Genomic DNA, 17,677 nt, shown 5'->3' on the forward strand with positions numbered 1-17,677 from the left:
CTCAGGGGCAGGGCCGCCTCCCGCCCTTTTCCCTGGCACTGCCGTCCTGTGATCCGGCTGGAAAGCCGGCGCTGTACACCCACCCAGCAACTCCTGGCAGCTCACCCCTCGTTCCTGCGATGGACGTAGGGACGAGCCCCGGTTACGACGGTCACGCCGCGCGATAACCGCTCCGTTCTTGCCGGCCTTGGCACCTCCGCTGCGGGAGCATAGCCCTGCGCCATGCCGCGGTGTTTAACCCAGGCATTGGCGCCTGCTTCACCTCCCCAGCACTCCCGGGAGGATGCTGCTCGTGTCCAGAGTACCAGGACGGAGCTCGCCTGGATTTGCTGGTGAACCTGCTAAAACGGGTTACAGCAGAGCTAACCTGCTTGGTTAGGTCATTACAATAGACATCCGGAAAATACACGTGACAATTCATTACGAAGCGCAAAATGGACTTAATATACAGAATCCAAATCAAGACTTTTACCTCAGTATTTAACCGAGCAGCACGTTATAGTGGGGACCCCAAACAGGACACTGCAGTAGCATACAAGACTAGACATGGGTGAGGAGGTACTAATGAGGTGTGTGTTAAATGACTGATCTTAACTCATCAGGATGAAATACAAGGGTATCCTAGCTCCGGATGGGTCCTGCAGGGAATGGCACTGCTGCAGCACATTTCCCAGTAACCACCACCTTTTCCGCAACGCAAAGCAATTGACTATTTTCCCAAATAACTGTTCTTAATGTTCTCCTTATTTAGGACATCGATGACGTTGGGCATAAATACCACCTGGAACTGGTGTTGGAAGACATCCTCGACAAAGTGAGTTCAGATTTGTTTAATTCGTACATCCTGCGGGCAGCAGTTGGCTCTACAGACACGTAATAACAAGCCAACACTTTACGCTGCTGACCCTAGCTTCGGCCAGTGGACACACCAGCTAGTAATACTTGGTGTCATCTTTCAGATTCTTAAATACTGCAAATCATGCAGAAAAAACTCCACCCAAGGCTTTACCAATTTAACAGTGTCTTAAATAATCACAAATCCCTATGGGCCAGACTCAGAGAAAAAGGCAACTACGTAAAGAAGTATTTTAGAAATGCAAATTACCAATATTGTGCATGTATTTAACCAAATGTTAATACACGTAATTAACTCTGCAACAGGACAGCACTGTTAACTGCACTGCTGAGGTTCTTTATCATCTCGGCAACAAAAACATTGCTCCAGATGTGCAATTCACAATTGAAGGAGAGCTTAAGAACGCAGATGAAGCAGATAACATATTCTACAACCGCATCAAGAGCCTGGAAAAAGAGCTTGTGGCAGAAAACATACCAGGTACAAAGCAGGGGGCTGGGCAAGAAGGACGTTGTTGAGCCAGTCCTCCGTGGCCAGAAGCAAAGCTGGCCCACGATCCGTGTGGGAGCCCCTTCTCCACGAGCCAGGGCCGAGGGGATCAGGCCATCAGCTCCACGCTGAACGCATCGCTTCCCTTTCTCTTACTTGGGGTGGTGCATCAGCCCCAACGCCACTGAATTTATTGACTTCTGAAATCCAGAACCGAGACACGATTTGCACGTGACTGTTCCCGAAAGCCACCTGCGACTGGTACCTCTCCCTTTTCCAGCCTCCCGCTCGCTCTCTGCGGCTGTTCTTGGTACAGCATGTCAGACACTGACTGCAGTACTAGGTCCCTCTCTCATGCTAAAGCAACCCCTGCCCTGAAGATCTTACAGTATATATATTACGAGAAAGAATTGGGAGGAAAACAGACACTGTGGTGACGTGGCTGCTATGCCAAGACTATAGGGAAGGTCTGTGGCACAGCAAGGGCTGTGTGGGAGCACTTTCGCACCAAACCCTACCACCAGGTGTTCAGGTTCCGTGAATCTTGCTTAATGTAGCGTTCGTTTCGTTTGCCAGACAGCCACGGCCACGTGCCCCCAGAGATGGAGCCCGTCCGCCTGCTAGCGTGGGCTGCCTCTGGCTACGTGATATGGCAGAACTCAACGGAAGACACCAACTTCCAACTCGCCCAAATTAAACGTGTGAAGCAAGTGGTAAGTTACCATCAACGCCCCACGAGAAAAACAGCATTTAGGGGCTGCGCAATGTACAGCCGAAGCCAAGTTTTTAAGCAAGAACCCTCAACTGGGTCTGAACTTGGTCTGGTCTGGTCTGTTTTTAAGCCAGTGTTTGCTTTCTGTTTCCCTTGCACATCATGAAGGCTTTGATGGCCTGAGTGTTTGTTTCAATCACTGCTCCTCCTGGTAAGTTTTGCTTATAGAAGCTGTGTCTGCTCAGCAACAGCAGTATTCCACGCTTAGTGAAGAGAACTGACTCTTCCTCTTGCAGGTCATCACGTTGGTTACGGTTTTAGATCACCTTGCTGCTTTCTGTCCGCAGCACAAACCCAGCTGACCGTATTCCTGCATCTGCCTAACGTGTACTGGAATACTGCCCTTTATCTCCTGACCTGCACCGTGATCCGTCACAGCAACGCTGCTTGGTGTCTTGGCGACGGCAGTGTCTAAACACAGCCATGGGCTGCACCTCAGATTCAGTAAAGCACAATCTACACGGCTTTTGTTTGCAGTACTGCAGGCTCCACCCGTGTGCTGGCTCCCCTCAAAATGCTAAAATCAAGAAAAAACTGATGTAACTTCACAAATTCACTCCATTGGAGCCAAACTCCTACTCTTAACCGATGCTCAGCCTGCTAACACAAGTTTGTGACATGAAAATTGAATTCAGGTAGACATGTCACAAGACAGAAAGGAAACAGAATACTTCAGGACAAAATATTTTCCATTTTCACTTATTTCTGAGTGGTTACAAGCGCTGTGTTTATCCTGAGCAGATCTGGATCTGCCCTCAAGTGCTGTGTTTATCCTGAGCAGATCTGGATCTGCCCTCACCTAAGAAATGCCTATGACCAGCAAATCTCTCCATAGCTGATCAAACTGAGCCATCAGCTGCCACTGTCAGCAGGCCTTGCAGACTTCCTACCTCAACTGATACGGCAGCTTGCTTTCAGAAAAGTCATCATCAGAGCAAAGGTTTTGGTATTGTTTTCAAATTAACCGAATTCTATAGATTCTCGCAGTTCTTGTTTTATTTGGAGAGAATACACGGTGAGTTAAGAACAACTCCCGGAAGGATGGTCGGCTTTAGACTCAAGGAAATTTAGTATGTAAGCTAGAACAAAGCAGCAGGACTTCGCATTTGGAAACCCCAGCAGATCAGGAGTCTTTGGAACAGACTCGCTGAGCGCACATTTGGCCACGTGAAACAGCCAGCGACTTCGCAGGAAGTTCTGGTATGAGGGAAAGGCAGAAACTCATCCTGGGAGCCCCATTTGTTGGTGTTTTGCTCCCTCTGATGGCTGCCCGAAAGCAGTTCACGGATGCTGCAGGGCTGTGCACAGGCAGGATTTTAACCCTAACAAACCTGATGAATTTAAGGATAAGGCAGGCAGGAGACTATTCAACCAAAGCAGCTGTCACCTCTTTTCAGTCCTTTTGTTCCTTTTCCCTGAAGAATAGGTACGTAAAGGGGTTTTTGTGTCGCTCACAGTCACTGATAACTTGTTATCTGCTGAAAGGCCTCTGCAGTGTCTTCCGAATCTTACCCTGTTGACTATTTTATTTAGGATTATCTGGGTTAAACTGACACCTTGTAGAATTGGGAGCTCCCTTCCCAAACGAGTTCCTGAAGTCGAGAATATCTACCTTCTTTAAGGGAGGAACTAGCACAGGTTAAAGCTTCACATTGAGTCTCTCAAATGCAATTTTGGAGTTCACAGAAACACAAACCAGTGTCTTTTTGTTTGCAATAGTGGCTAAGCTCTGTCTGCTTCATTTGCCAACATGAGCTGCGAGTTTCATTCGAAATACATCACAATGTTTGCGATAACCAGAGAGAACAGTTACATTCACCCCTTTTCACCTTGTCCTTCCAGAAAAGAAGCGATGAGTATCTTGAATTTGACTACACGATTCTACTTCACGAAATGGTGTCCCAGGTAAAGTCTTATTTCTAAAAAGCCCTTTCTGGCTTTCTTGGGAATGGCAGAGGTTCAAGTTACTGGTGATACACAGCTCTCCCGGGAGATACTACTGCTGAATGGGCCAGGGATAAAGGGAAGAAGGAGCTGCCAGCATCCTGGACTGCTTCACCGCATTCCAGCTGGAGCTGCGGTGCTCCTGCCCTAGAGGAGAGCAGTGGTGGGCCAGCACACAGAGGCATCGTCTCCCCCAGCAGCTCACAGAAGAAAGCAGCAGGAACTTTCGTTCCCAGAACAATATTTAGAACTTACACATACACAGCACATTCTCAACGCTGTGTAGGCTACTCTCCATCGCAATTTTGTGATCTGAGCAAGTGTTTTCCTAAGAAAAACACAGAAAATTTGAAAGGCGTTCTCGATTGTGCAACCTCCTGGAATAAATCTCCCACTGATAACAGAGATCTCACTCCCACTTCTAGCTCCACTGCTTCCTGCCCCACTGCCCTCTCAGTTAAATTGGGGCATCTATGGTGGTTTTAGTTCCTGGGTTTTCTATGAAGAAAAAACCCTGAGAACCTACTGCAGAACAAAAGCACGTGTTCTTCATTGTGCTCTCTGCTCAGTGTCCCAAAACATCAATAGCTCTAACAGGAAGAAGGGTAAATCCAATGCAGAGATGCTTGAGCTGCAAAACTTGCCTAAGTGGAATAAAAAATGTAGTTGCAGCAGCAATACAGGCTGAAAAAAAGCTTGCAGGGGAAGCTGACAGCTCAGCAGGACTGTTGGTGCTTGCCCTGCATTCTTACTGGGGCTTGATCCAACCTACTCAGGATCAGCCCAGGTCTGGCTGTGGTACAGCAGACAGTGCCCGTTCGGTATTGGTGAAAGAAACACCTTCTGGCTTTCTACAGTTGTATTTCCTACCCACAGGAGATCATTCCCTGGCAAATGACAGTTCAGTGGCACCCACAGCACGGTGTTCAGGTAACACAGGAGAGCCGTCAGCCAGAACACGCATCGGCGTAACCGACCCCCTACTGCACCGGAAGCAGCTCACAGACTACAACGAGCACTTGGAGGGAGGGCAGAGGAGCTGATGAAGGCACAAAGGAAGAAGTCATTCCTCAATTAAACATATCCTGGACGTTGTGCTTTGATCTGATAACCCAAAAGGCACTTTCTCTGCTGCGTAACCAAACGCCGCATCAGAAGAACTAGTAAAAACCTCTGTTGCCAGAAGGAATACTCACGGCACAGCTGCGGCGATGTTCTCCCTAAAGGCAACTTTCGGCTTCCCCATGGTGCACGGGCAACCGTATTCTCTTTCCATTCGCTGCAGGGGAAGAGAGAGGCAGAATGGAACAGAGGTGTTCCTCTGGAACCGTCCAGGGGAAATTATTTTATTTACAGATCTTTCGGAAATGAGAAACATAATCAGTTTTTTGGTTTGGGGCCGGATTGATTTTTGGGGTAGGATTGATTTTTGGGGTCTTGGTGAGCGGGGATTGTTGGGTTTTTTTAATGTTACGAATTGTTCACTGTCATTCTGCAGTCATCCTTGTTTGGGCTGGTGGCTTTAGAGGTAGAAAAAGGGAACAGCATTCATTATTTTACTCAATGCTAAGTTTTTCACAACAACAGCCACCTTTTCTTCATTTTGTCAACATTTCAGACACATCTGTTGTGTTAGATTAAAATAAAGTCTAGACATCAGCTTGAAAGAAACAAATAAATCACAGAAGCATCCTCCTGCCTGCATCGTCTCTTATTATGGAATGACACATTTAAGAACACAGCAAAATAATATTTCTCTCTCCCGCAGGAAATGGCTAACGGTAAAGTTAATTATAAGCAAAGGCTGCTAAAGCCAAGTGTAGTGCTTAACACAACGAATTTTATGGATTTGAACCAAAAAGTACAAATATTCCAGGCACAAGTTTCATTTAAGAAGATTACAAGCCTTCAGATAGAACCACTGGACAGAAAGAATCTTTAAAAGTTGATTAAGCAGCTAAGCTCCCCCCTAAGCAGCTCGTTCTGCTCACGTGAGCGACACGGTGCTTTCTGCTAGGGAGATCTCAAATGTGAGAACCCGGATTTCCTAGGAAGTTCTCAACGCTGCTGTCCTGTGATAACCTGGATTTACACAAGAGCAACTGGAGTTGGACACCTCCAAACACCCTGTAAACCTGACGTGCCCAGAGGCACCCAGTTACAAAACTGGGCGTGAAAGCCGGCATCAGCCCATCTGCAGAGAGATTTTGGTCTCGGCCAGAGGGGAAGGAGAAGTCTTGGTTGGGGAAAACAGTCAAAAGCAGAGTGCATGGAATCTGCTTTCCAAATTACCTGGGCATAGATTTCCAAGTGCAGCTCCCCCATTCCAGAAACGATGGTCTCTTTGCTCTCATCATCGAAATGGATTCTAAAAGTGGGATCTTCCCTGGTGAAGCGGCTCAGGCCTTTGGAAAATTTATCAAAGTCATTCTGGAAAACAGTTGCAGACATGAGAAAACATTAACATCCAGAAGGCACGCCACGAAGGTCTCGGATTTTCTTTTAACTGTTCAGCACTTCTACTCTCGTGAGTTTGTTTCTGAAACACAGCCATACATTTATAACTGCATTTATCCCTCCGGCTACATCGAGTCCACGTCTACCCAGGTCAGAGACATGCATCTGCTTCACGCTACGTACGTGATGCCGTCGAATGCAGCCACATGCTGGGTTATCTGAACATCTTTGGAGTACTCTGGACAGGACGTTTTATAACACTGCTCATTTTAGTCTGTGGTTCCACATTTAAGTGCTAGCCTGGGTAAAATCAGAGACTCGGAACGGTTTGGGCTGGAAGCGACCTTAAGAACCATCCAGTCCCCCCCCCTGCCATGGGCAGGGACACCTTCCATAGACCAGGTTGCTCCAAGCCTCATCCAGCCTGGCCTTGGACACTCCCAGGGATGGGGCATCCCCAGCTTCTCTGGGCAACCTGTCCCAGTGCCTCACTAGTAAATGGTAAAAGCAGCAAAGGAAAGGTAACTGGCTCATAAAAAGGTTGGCTGATAGGCTCCTACCTTGTTGGAAGGCTTCATAGCTACTGAAATGACAGGATCGGGGATGTGGATCGATTCCTGCAATAGCCACAAACAAGAGATGATACAGTTGAGTCCCCCTACACCCGGTGATGTAATTTCTCCAGAAAAGTGTGGTCACAAGAACTCTGGGTCACAAACAGGGATGACTGTTTAACTTATTTAGCTTGTATCTAATACTAGAGCACAACCAGATTACCTAACTCTCCTGAGGGTTACTACCAGCTGTGACAACACATGCCGTACCGCCAACCACAGCATCTCCAACACCATGCCCTAGGTGCAAAGTGACCTCTGGATTTCACACTCATTAGGGGACTCTGCTTCCTATCAGATTTTCTAAATGCATATGTAAGTAAAATGGATGTAATTAAGTACATATACAAAGACAGTTCAGTGTTTGAGTAGCAGCATCCACATCTCACGGCCCAGAACGGCGTGCTAACACTGAAATCACATCTGATGTCAGGCGGAGCAGAGGTGTGTGTCACCTGCACATACCACACGTCTACCTATTCAGGCTCCTTGAGGCATAACAAATAACCACCAGAAGTATTTGCAGTTGCACATACATCCAGCCGTATTTCAACTGAACAAGTGATTAAAAGCTTTTGACAACCAAATCCTGGTAAATGCCATGAGGCACGACGATGAAAAGGGGTACTTACTCACCATGGAAATGTCAGTACTGGTTTTATCAGTGAACGTATCCCCACTGGCACAGTCAATTCCAAATAATGCACATATGTCTCCCGCGTAAACTTCACTGACATCCTTAAGGAAGAAGAGTTTACTGTTTAGCTAACACCAAACGATATATTACAAACTGCACCCGGTTTTAAGCAGAGATATAAACACCGTGTTTAAAAGCCTGAAGTTAAGCTCCAGCTTTGATAAAATGCTCTGCAATTTTTCCATCTATTTATGCAAAGCATGTGCACAAAAAGGGGACCTCAGCTTGGATGCTGTCTTGCTCTAGGGCAAGGATGCAAAGCTACACAGAATGGTTTGGGTTGGAAGGGACCTCAAACCCCACCCAGTCCCACCCCCTGCCATGGGCAGGGACACCTTCCACCAGCCCAGGTTGCTCCAAGCCTCATCCAGCCTGGCCTTGGACACTCCCAGGGATGGGGCGTCCACAGCTTCTCTGGGAAACCTGTTCCATGTGGATTGTGGCTCCCACACTCACCTCCATGTTGTCTGAATGCATACGGACAAGTCTTTGGACACGCACTCTCTTCCCAGTCCTGGTGTTATAGATATAATCAGATTTCTTCAGCATCCCCTGATAAACTCGGATGTAAGTTAACTGCCCAAAACGGCCAGCCTGGAATCAAAGTTCATTAGACAGCAGATATAAACCATCTGGGGGTCAGGAGCGCTACTACTCAAAGCAAGATCTGCACTGACTGACCAAATGTTTCTTCAGAAGTTAAACAGCGGACACCTAAATGAAACATTCTGTAACGTAGTCTCAGCTTTCACCCGGCTCTGCAATGGAACTCGCCATCTCCTGCCCATTTTCTTTACTCCTCCAATTTTACCAGTGCTAAACCTTCCCAACAGAGGGATACGTTAACGAGCAACCTGCCCAGCCACTTTCCATCTGAAAACCTGAGCTGCTGCTCCCTGGGCAGCTAACAACTCGTTTGGTTTTCACTGTACTTCTTCCTCTCTATCTCCCTCACATTCCATTGTTTTTAACTTTAAACAAAACCAGGATTTCCGCTGAAAGTATCTGAAATAAGCCAACAAACCCCCCCAGGTTTTAACTACGAAAAATCATCAAGAGTTTGAGGCACATAATGCATTTTAAAACTTCCAAATTTTGGCAACGTTTGACATATTTGTGGATTTTATGGTTGAAATTTGGGTTGGTTGGTTGGTTTGTTTAAAGAAGTTAAATTTAAATTGAACTCCAACAAACCAGTTTTAAAGTTTCTTCCACGTAAGTGCAGCACGGGAACCTTGCACGCAACTGAATCCAGGCAGCTGGGTGACGTTCTGGGCATCTGCTCTCTAGACACTCAGGCACAGCAACAGCTCTTGGGGGAACTGCCCTGCTCCCCTACTGGTTTTGCTGCACGGGAAAAGAAAACATGAACAGCTTACCTCCAGTTTAAAAGCAAGGCCTATGAAAGGTTGGGAGTTGTCTCGAGCGGAGTTCAACAGGAACTTGGTTTTGTCCTCGGAATCCCTTAAAAGGAGAGATGGAGAGGGTGTTTGTGTTATGAATCTAACACGGCAGCCTCTTCTAAACGTGAGCCCAGCCTCAGGAAGTCCCAAGGCCCTTCAGTTTCACAGGTTTATAACGGAGACTTACAGATGCTCACATACTTTCTGAGCTACGTATCGTCGAGAAACTGCAGCAGGTCCCCAAAAGGAGGTCAAAGCTATGACAAACACCACTAGTCCTTCCTATCACCCAACTGCTTTGCCATGAAAGCCATTAATCACACATTCGGGCACAACTGGCGAGCAAGGCCAGTTTCAGAGCAAAGAGACAGTGCAGTGACTCTTCCGGACACAGTGAGCCACGTCAGAAGGTTTAGTCTGTCCTAGTAGGGCAGGAGTTAGGGGCAGCGGGAAGCACGGCAGCAGTGAGGGCTGGAAGACTCAGGTACCGCTGGGAGAAACAGTCATCAACTCTATTTATCAGCATAATTTCTATTTAGCTATTCTCTGAACAACTCCGACCCGTTAGAAAGACCTGATGGAATGGACTGGAATGTTCAGGGTTACGGACTGGCTCCAGTGCTGGGTTTCACGATTCCTAACTGCAAAGGCACATCTGCTTCAATAAACATGCCCAAAGAATGAAACGTTATTTACACATTTCAGATGTGCTCTCTCCTCTGCTGCAGGCATGGATTGAAGGGTCACCATTAGTTTCTAAGGAGCTCTCTCATCACATAATAATTTTTCAAGTTTAACATTTAACGTGTGTTAAAAAAGCAGTATGAACAATAACCCTCAAATGAGAGATGAGCTTTCTTCAGTTTGGAAGTCTGCATAATTAATACACAGAGTAAATACTTGTGCGCTTTGTTAGTGACGTGTCCTGCTCTGCACCACACTACTCCGAATCCGGATTGCGAGACTGCTTCGCATGCTCACAGCTATACTCACCCTTGGTTCAGAATAGCATAGTTCTCCACCTCTGAAGGATTGGGGAGGTAGTCCAGGACGGCATCCAGCAACGGCTGTACTCCTTTGTTCTTTAAAGCACTTCCCACCAGCACTGGGGTGAAGGACTTCCTCAGTGTTGCTCTTCTGATCGCAAGCTGGAAGACATCACACGTTACTCCTGCAACACTTCAGGCTCCTGATGCAGTTACTAACCAAGCACAGTCCAGATTCTCTCTCTTTGCTGGTTATCTCTACTCCTGGAGTAAAGCAGCCGCTCCCTCACAGCTCCTGCACAACCCCCTACACAAGAGCTTCCCATAAAACTGGCTCACTAGAATTCTAACTAAGTCTGAGATATTTTATTTTCCCCTCATCTTAAGTTCAACTTAAAAAAGAAAATGGTTAAGATAAACATAATGATAATGCCACAATACTCAGAAGTTGTTTCTTGATTCTCTGCTGGTAAAGTCAGGATTCTTAATTTCTGGTTCCGACGGGTCCCTTTCCCTATTTACTTAGGTTGGAAACAATACACATGTAAAGTTGTGAAAGTAAAATGAGATACTTCAGTATCTTTTAATCATGGAAAACTCTCCTGAAAGAGGGAGTGAGGTAGGGAAGGGATATGCGGGCAAGGGCCATGCTCAATCCATCTTCATTTTTTGAAGAAGAATGGATTGCGAGCACAACATAAGAACTGCTCACGTTCACCTACAGACCTGCTGAAGTTGCACCAACTGCCTTGGGAATCGTTCCGGGACATCCTAGCAAAGTGAGCAGGATGAACAGACTGCACAGTCACCTCGTGCTTATCCGCTGCCCGTCACCCAAGCATCGCACATCACAGCGTAACCGAGCACCAGCAGCGTCCGTAACAAGGCGTCACCCGTCAAGGTGGACAGCAGCTACGTGCCTCCTTTCAGGCCCCTGCAGTCAGTTACTGAAGCCAAGATTCCCACCTCCGTCTCCCTGCCACTAGGGGAAGCCATCTCCCTACGCTTACGGAGGCCCTCACTCCAATGGAAAGCTGCTCCAGTCTTCTTTGATGAGCTAAAAGAACGAATTCTCCTTGACAGCCACGAGAGTTAACCACACCATCCAACCCAGGAGTTACTCAGTGGACCCAACGACAGACGGGTAAGCTATCTTCATAACTAAGAAAGAACAGTGGCTCTTCATAATTAAGAGAGAACAGTGGTTCCTTAAATTTGTTGATATAACAACTTCATAAAAATAATACAAGGAGGAAAAAAATACTACATTGGCAGTTCTGTTCATCTCGCCCCCCGCTGCTCTCACATCCCAGCGTGCTGGAAGTCGGCCGTGCTGATGCCCGGTGTTTTCATTCAGCCGCGCTTTCAAACGAGGTCACGTGACTGCAATTTATCCTCATTAACTGTTATCTTGGGGAAAACAGTAATCTGACTTTCACGTTAAGATTATTGTCACTGAGTACCTGGGGCACATCAGTTCCTTGAGTGCAGCATTATGGGCAGCAGCAAATGAGGTGATGTTTAAGCAGCTGATCGTCAGTAAACATCATCTCCTATGACTGTGGCATCCAGGAGCGATACTTAACATCATTCCCGCAAAACGATATTTTCAGGGGAAACTTGGCTGCTGGCCACTGAAAGAAAATCCATCTTCAGGGACGTATTAGTACAAATTAACCTGCATCTGCAATACTCCAGCCATTCGAGCTGTAATTAATTGGCTTTCAGAAGTGGGAAGCAGAGTCATGCTGAATAGACAAATTTATCTTGGTAACAGATTTCCCTCCCAGCAGGAGCTATCAAAAATAGCTTCCTGCTAAAAATCTCTCACCTCTTACAGCGGGACAGTGTATTCACATTGGTACCATTCCCTCTGCCAGGAGAGGGACAGATCCTTATGGGTCTCAAATTGCTACTACATGTCTGTCCATCAAAGCGAGAAGGGCTGCTTCGTAACACGAATAAAATGCTATTTAATTACTGGAATAACTAAAGGCCTGGTTACCAGTAAGAGACACGTTTGCTTAGTATACTCTTCCCAGAGACATTAATCATCAGTAAATCACCCCCACAGCCACACCAATTAAAAAAAATAAACCCAAACAACAAACCTCCAAACCCAAGGGCTGTAGCAAAGCAATCAAAATTTAAGGTTCGGGAAGGTTCAAATAAATAACCCTTAAGGGGACTTACACAGCCATCAGCGTTGAGGGACTGCCAGTCCTCTGTATCCCAACAGACAGCGTGGGAAACTTGCAGGAAAGCAAGCCGTGCAAGCCCTGGCAGGGAAAGGACTACTGCACAGAGGCAACCAGGCACTGCGAGCGGGCCAGATACCTCGAAGAGGACTTAAACATCAAGGCTTCGTTTAAAGTAGCAACCTCTGCAACCACATCTGCCTCGAACCCAGCCGGCTCCGCTCAGGAGAAACAGCTCCTGCCTGTAAGATTTATGGGAATGACCAACCCAAGCCCCCAGCTGCTGGCAAAGAAAAGGAAAAGGAGGCAGCAAGTGCCGCATCAGGCAGGCTCCAGGGAGACTCCGTGCAGCACCGCCACTCAAAGCCAAGCTGTTCTCGTTCCAACAGCAGCCCTGAGGAAAAGGGCTCTGCCTGCAATGCTCCTCGGACCTCACTTTTTTAAATCACATTGAATAAGCTCCTCTACAGTAGCAGTTTCAGTGTTTGACTAATTAATAACTATTAACATCAGGCACTAGAAGATTACTGCTCGATAACTTCCGACGCTAGCAGGAGGCGGTGGCAAACAGCAAGACGCAGCACACAAATCCTCGCACTGAGCGTGCATTAAGGGCAAAAACGTCCCTGTCTTGAGTTACAGACCCAGCCCCGGGGCTGTGAAGTAAATTCACACCAGCTCAGCACTCCTCCAAGGGCGGGTGTCCCCAGATGGCCTTCTCGCTCACGGCACAGCGGAGGCAGGTCCACGTGCGGCACAGGCCCCCGTGCTCACGCCAGGACAGCCAAGCTTTTGCACCTGTCCTGGCTAAAGCTCGTACCACCGAAACTCAAGAGGCCTCGGCAGTCAACTGCGACCCCCAGAGAAGGGGTGGCCGTCCCTCCTAACAACCCGCTGTGGGTAGGTTGCCAAGTCTGCCTGACAAGAGCCTGAAAGCAGGCGTTTGCTGGCCAGCCTCCGTGGAACAGCACAAGGCAGCTCCACTGGAGCGAGCGGTGGCACGGAAGACTGCACAACAGCAGCTCACCTTCCCAGACCTCCCGACCGCCTTCTACTACGTGGAGCCGTGCTTGAAGAAACAGCGATACCAAACTGTCTGGAGAACAGATAAATGTCAGCGTACAGCCCATCTGATGTTGGGAAACAGTGTTATTGGTTACTCCAGTGAGCATCTTTCTGCGGCCCCTTGGTACCTGAGGCATTTCACGAAATAAATCATGCATCGATTTCTTCCCTCTTCCAAGAGATGCAATTCCCATCTATTTTGAAAGCTGTATTTTGGCCTGAATTCATTTCCTTTGAAGTCTTCAAGTAAAGTCACTCCAGCTCCCTCCTAGCACACTGCTCCCCTCACTCAAACACAAACCAAGGCTGATTTTCCAAGGCACAAAGACAACTTACAGCGCTTCAACAACTGACCTGCCCTGGGACGTGAAGAAAGTCGCAGCCATGAGGCTGTAACTCGGCGAGGCAACAGAATGACACGCTACCAGATGTCCCTTTGAGCCACACGCTTCTCACTAAAGGGCACGCACAAGCTCAGACTTCCCAATGCAAATCAAAAAACCAAGCCTGGAATGGGCCCTCAACCAGGAGTCCACCCGTGGGAGCTGACACTCAACTCGAGCAAACAACATTTCCTCCAAGACTTCAAGAAATTTTGATCTGGGGGAGGCAGGGTGGTGAGGGGGGACAGGGACACGGAAGAACAAGGTAGCAGTGCTAGGGGAAGAACAACCACACTACACTTACCTTTAGCTCAGCAGCTGTAGGAATCTTCTCTTCCAAGAAGAGCTCCCCAAGGTGATCATCGGAGTTAGCAACACACTCGATCAACTCCTGACGTCTCTCTGCAGCCTCAGCTCTGAACTCTGCCGGGATGTCATCATACCGAACAGTCTGGCTGCACACAGATAAGGAACATAACCACTCCAAAGGAATACCACAGGAATCGACCACTAATCTCTGTGCCAACCAGCCTGACCAACAAGAACTCACCATTGACAAGCAGACTGAAATCACGTGGGATGATCAATGCATCATCTTTGATGATTTAGCAAGAGAGGGTTTCTCCCCACTCACAGCAAGAGTTTGCAAGGATGCAGGACAACCTGTTCAACAACCTCACCCACATCTTATCTTCATCCCAGTAAGCTCGTGCCAAACGTACACTACCAGTTCCCGTTACAAAGCAAGTCTCCTGGTTCTCAGGGTGGCAAGCGTGGCCACCCCGCCGCACTGCTGAGGTGAGCAAACAGCACATACTGCAGCTCCCCATCATTAAACCTGACCCCGTGGACACTTGGGAAGCTGGAGGGCAATACCTCAGCCCCAGCACAAGCCACATCCCTAATTTTCCAAACAGCAGGTTTTTTCATCTCTGACCGGAAACTACAGGTAGCACTACTCACAAAAAGCCTAGGTCCAGCTGAGAAACACGCACGTTTCAAAACTTACCCAAGCGCACCATCAAAATATAGAGCTCTTTCTTCAATAAGATCTATAATTCCTTTAAAGTTTCCTTCCAGCCCGATTGGTATCTGAACAAAAGCCGCATTGTGTTTTAACTTGGACCTGAGAAAGTGAGCAAAGAGATATTAGTTCAAGGAAAAAAGTAATTTCCATATACGTGCTCCAGGTGGTCTTTGAACAACGTCCCACTCCTACAACGTATCACTGACTTCTGTTCTTTGGACCTTGCCAAAAACCTACCAACACTGACAAAAAAAACGCCTAGTTGCATTTTAACCAGCGCAACTGCCAGCCCTCTACATCCCAACAGATACGGCGAGCAACTGCCGTGGGAAAGGAGGCAGCGCGAGCTGGTTCCAGATTAATAACCTGATTACAGGAGCTGCTTCTCCCTCAATGCACATTAATGCACGTTTCTCATGGATGAAATCAGGCACAGGCAGAGTGTGGGCAGGGAGCAAGCAGGACTTCTGTGTCCGAACTAAAAACCACCCAACCCTGTGTCATCGCGCTGCTGCCAGCTATGGCACATCAGCTACTGGGATCTAGGAAAAACGAAAAGGCTGTTTTCAGAGTGGCTCCAAATATAGTCCCATCAACAAAATAAGTATCAAGCCCCCAGGTCTCAGTCACTGCACGCCTGGGCTGACACAAACCTTCCCTGTTCTTGAGAAAATAGACACTTGTTAGAGGCCAGGTTAAGATTTAGCCTCGAGTCGGGTATTATCCTCTGAAAACTGTGACTACAGACCCCACACGAGAATGCTTTTTGAAATTCTTAGTATCAATCTACGTGAAAAGCTCAGAAATATTTCACAAATATGCAATGAGACCTCACTGCAGCTTTCCAGTATCTGAAGGGGGCCTACAAGGGTGCTGGGAGAGGACTTTTTACAAGGGCCTGTAGTGACAGGACAAGGGTTAATGGGTATAAATTGAAATCAGGGAGGTTTAGATTAGATATCAGGAAGAAATTCTGCATGGAGAGGGTGGTGAGGCACTGGGACAGGTTGCCCAGAGAAGCTGTGGATGCCCCATCCCTGGGAGTGCCCAAGGCCAGGCTGGATGAGGCTTGGAGCAACCTGGTCTGGTGGAAGGTGTCCCTGCCCATGGCAGGGGGGTTGGAACTAGATAATCTTTAAGGTCCCTTCCAACCCAAACCTTTCTGTGATTCTATGAAATACAAACAACCTGAGTTGTAACTACCTCAACTGCTGTACTGCTCGGGTCGGGCTAGAGCCCATCCTGTCCAGTTTATTGATGAACGTCACAAAGGGCACGCTGTAGCGGTTCATTTGCCTGTTCACAGTTATCGTCTGGCACTGAACTCCTCCCACTGCACAGAGAACCAGAACAGCTCCGTCGAGCACTCTCAGCGATCTCTCCACCTCGATTGTGAAGTCCACGTGTCCTGAATAACCAAAAAGCCCTCCGTTATCCATAGATGATACAAGGAAAACGAGCAATTGTTTTCTCATGCGTGCAGAGCACGACAGCCAACAGAATCAGATCCAGCTGCACAGGAGGAGTCACGTTCGCTCAACCCGGGCGCCTAACGAGCACGAAGACGGCACCGCGCTCTTTGTACAGGGGGAAGGAGCAGCACATACAGACACAGCGACCTCAGTGGGCTCAGAACTGTCCTCACCCGGTGTGTCTATGATGTTGATGTTGGTGTCTTTCCACATGGTGTACGTTGCTGCAGACTGAATCGTGATTCCACGCTGTCGCTCCAGCTCCATTGAATCCATGACAGCTCCAACTCCATCCTTACCTTTCACCTTAGGAAAGAAGAAAAATAAAAGGATTAACCACAGTTAATTAACTCAGTCAGACCAAAGGATCTGACTAAGAATTTTGCATGTGTGGGAGCGATGCTCTGTACACTCAGCATCACGCTTCATGCACAGAAGGAAGGCAGACAGAGCAGAATTACACGCAAGGCTGAGTTTTTTTTGGAGCTGCACCTGCAACCTCAAGGTATTTTGCTCTCCTGAGGATCATTCCCAAAAATGGCTATCAGAAATCTGTGGCAAATTATGCTTCACTGTGAATTTAACAAGCTAACGTACCTGAAGCTAAAAATTACATCCCTACGTTTGCTGTTTCCCAGAGTCATCTTTGACTACGTCAAAATAAACACGTATATTCCATCGTATGTTCACTATGCAGATGGCAAGGGAGAATTAAGACCGGAAGTGTTGCAAAAGAGGGATAACACTGCACTAAAGGAAGCGTTACTTCCTACCCCCTTGCCTTCCACTTATTTTTAAGGAGTATCAGGGAAACCAGCAGATTTTTAGGCCCCAGCATGGCCAGCACCATCTCACGGGCCCCACCCAGCACAGCCCCCTCACCCCCACACCTCACCGCTTGGACAAACAAGGGACAGCAACGTCGTGGGGGCACCCAGCACACTCAGCCCACGCTGGGGGGCTCTGGAACCCCACCTCGTGCATTTGCGCTATCTTGCCCGTGTAGAAGAGGATTCGCTCCGTCAACGTCGTCTTCCCCGAGTCGATGTGGGCCGAGATCCCAATGTTGCGGATCCTCTCGTTGGGAAGGATCCCTGAAGAACAGCGCCGGCAGGAATTCAGCAGCAGCTGGAAGGGAAGGGAAGATGGTGGGTTTAGTTAGGAGCAGCCCAAACGCAGCTCGCTGCGTCCACAAATGAACTTCCCGTTAGACCGTTTTTGTGCGGCGAACGGGTCGTTCACAGCGAAACGCCCCTTCCAAGCGCCCGCAGGGCCACCTCAAGGCTCCGCGCTGCCCTGGGAGCAAGCAGCCTG

General features: G+C 48.0%; 2 protein-coding genes across 2 annotated transcripts; one reads left to right on the forward strand and one right to left on the reverse strand.

The window, feature by feature from the left end:
* Positions 1–546: 546 nt before the first annotated feature.
* Positions 547–5,033, forward strand: LXN (latexin). The gene is made up of 6 exons (XM_010147702.1): positions 547–558; positions 752–814; positions 1,162–1,336; positions 1,922–2,058; positions 3,960–4,022; positions 4,938–5,033. Exons 1-6 carry the CDS (start codon positions 547–549, stop codon positions 5,031–5,033), a joined length of 546 nt encoding a protein of 181 aa, XP_010146004.1.
* A 220-nt stretch (positions 5,034–5,253) lies between these two features.
* Positions 5,254–17,491, reverse strand: GFM1 (G elongation factor, mitochondrial 1; the record flags this gene model as incomplete). The annotated part of the gene is made up of 12 exons (XM_010147703.1): positions 5,254–5,340; positions 6,354–6,491; positions 7,079–7,135; positions 7,769–7,870; positions 8,286–8,423; positions 9,209–9,293; positions 10,226–10,380; positions 14,169–14,319; positions 14,874–14,990; positions 16,095–16,299; positions 16,537–16,669; positions 17,339–17,491. Coding segments are annotated over 12 exons (1,521 nt in total), but the record flags the coding sequence as incomplete, so codon positions are not given.
* Positions 17,492–17,677: the final 186 nt, after the last annotated feature.

Source organism: Eurypyga helias, unplaced genomic scaffold (genome assembly GCF_000690775.1).
Source record: "Eurypyga helias isolate BGI_N326 unplaced genomic scaffold, ASM69077v1 scaffold17362, whole genome shotgun sequence".
Classification (NCBI taxonomy): domain Eukaryota; kingdom Metazoa; phylum Chordata; class Aves; order Eurypygiformes; family Eurypygidae; genus Eurypyga; species Eurypyga helias.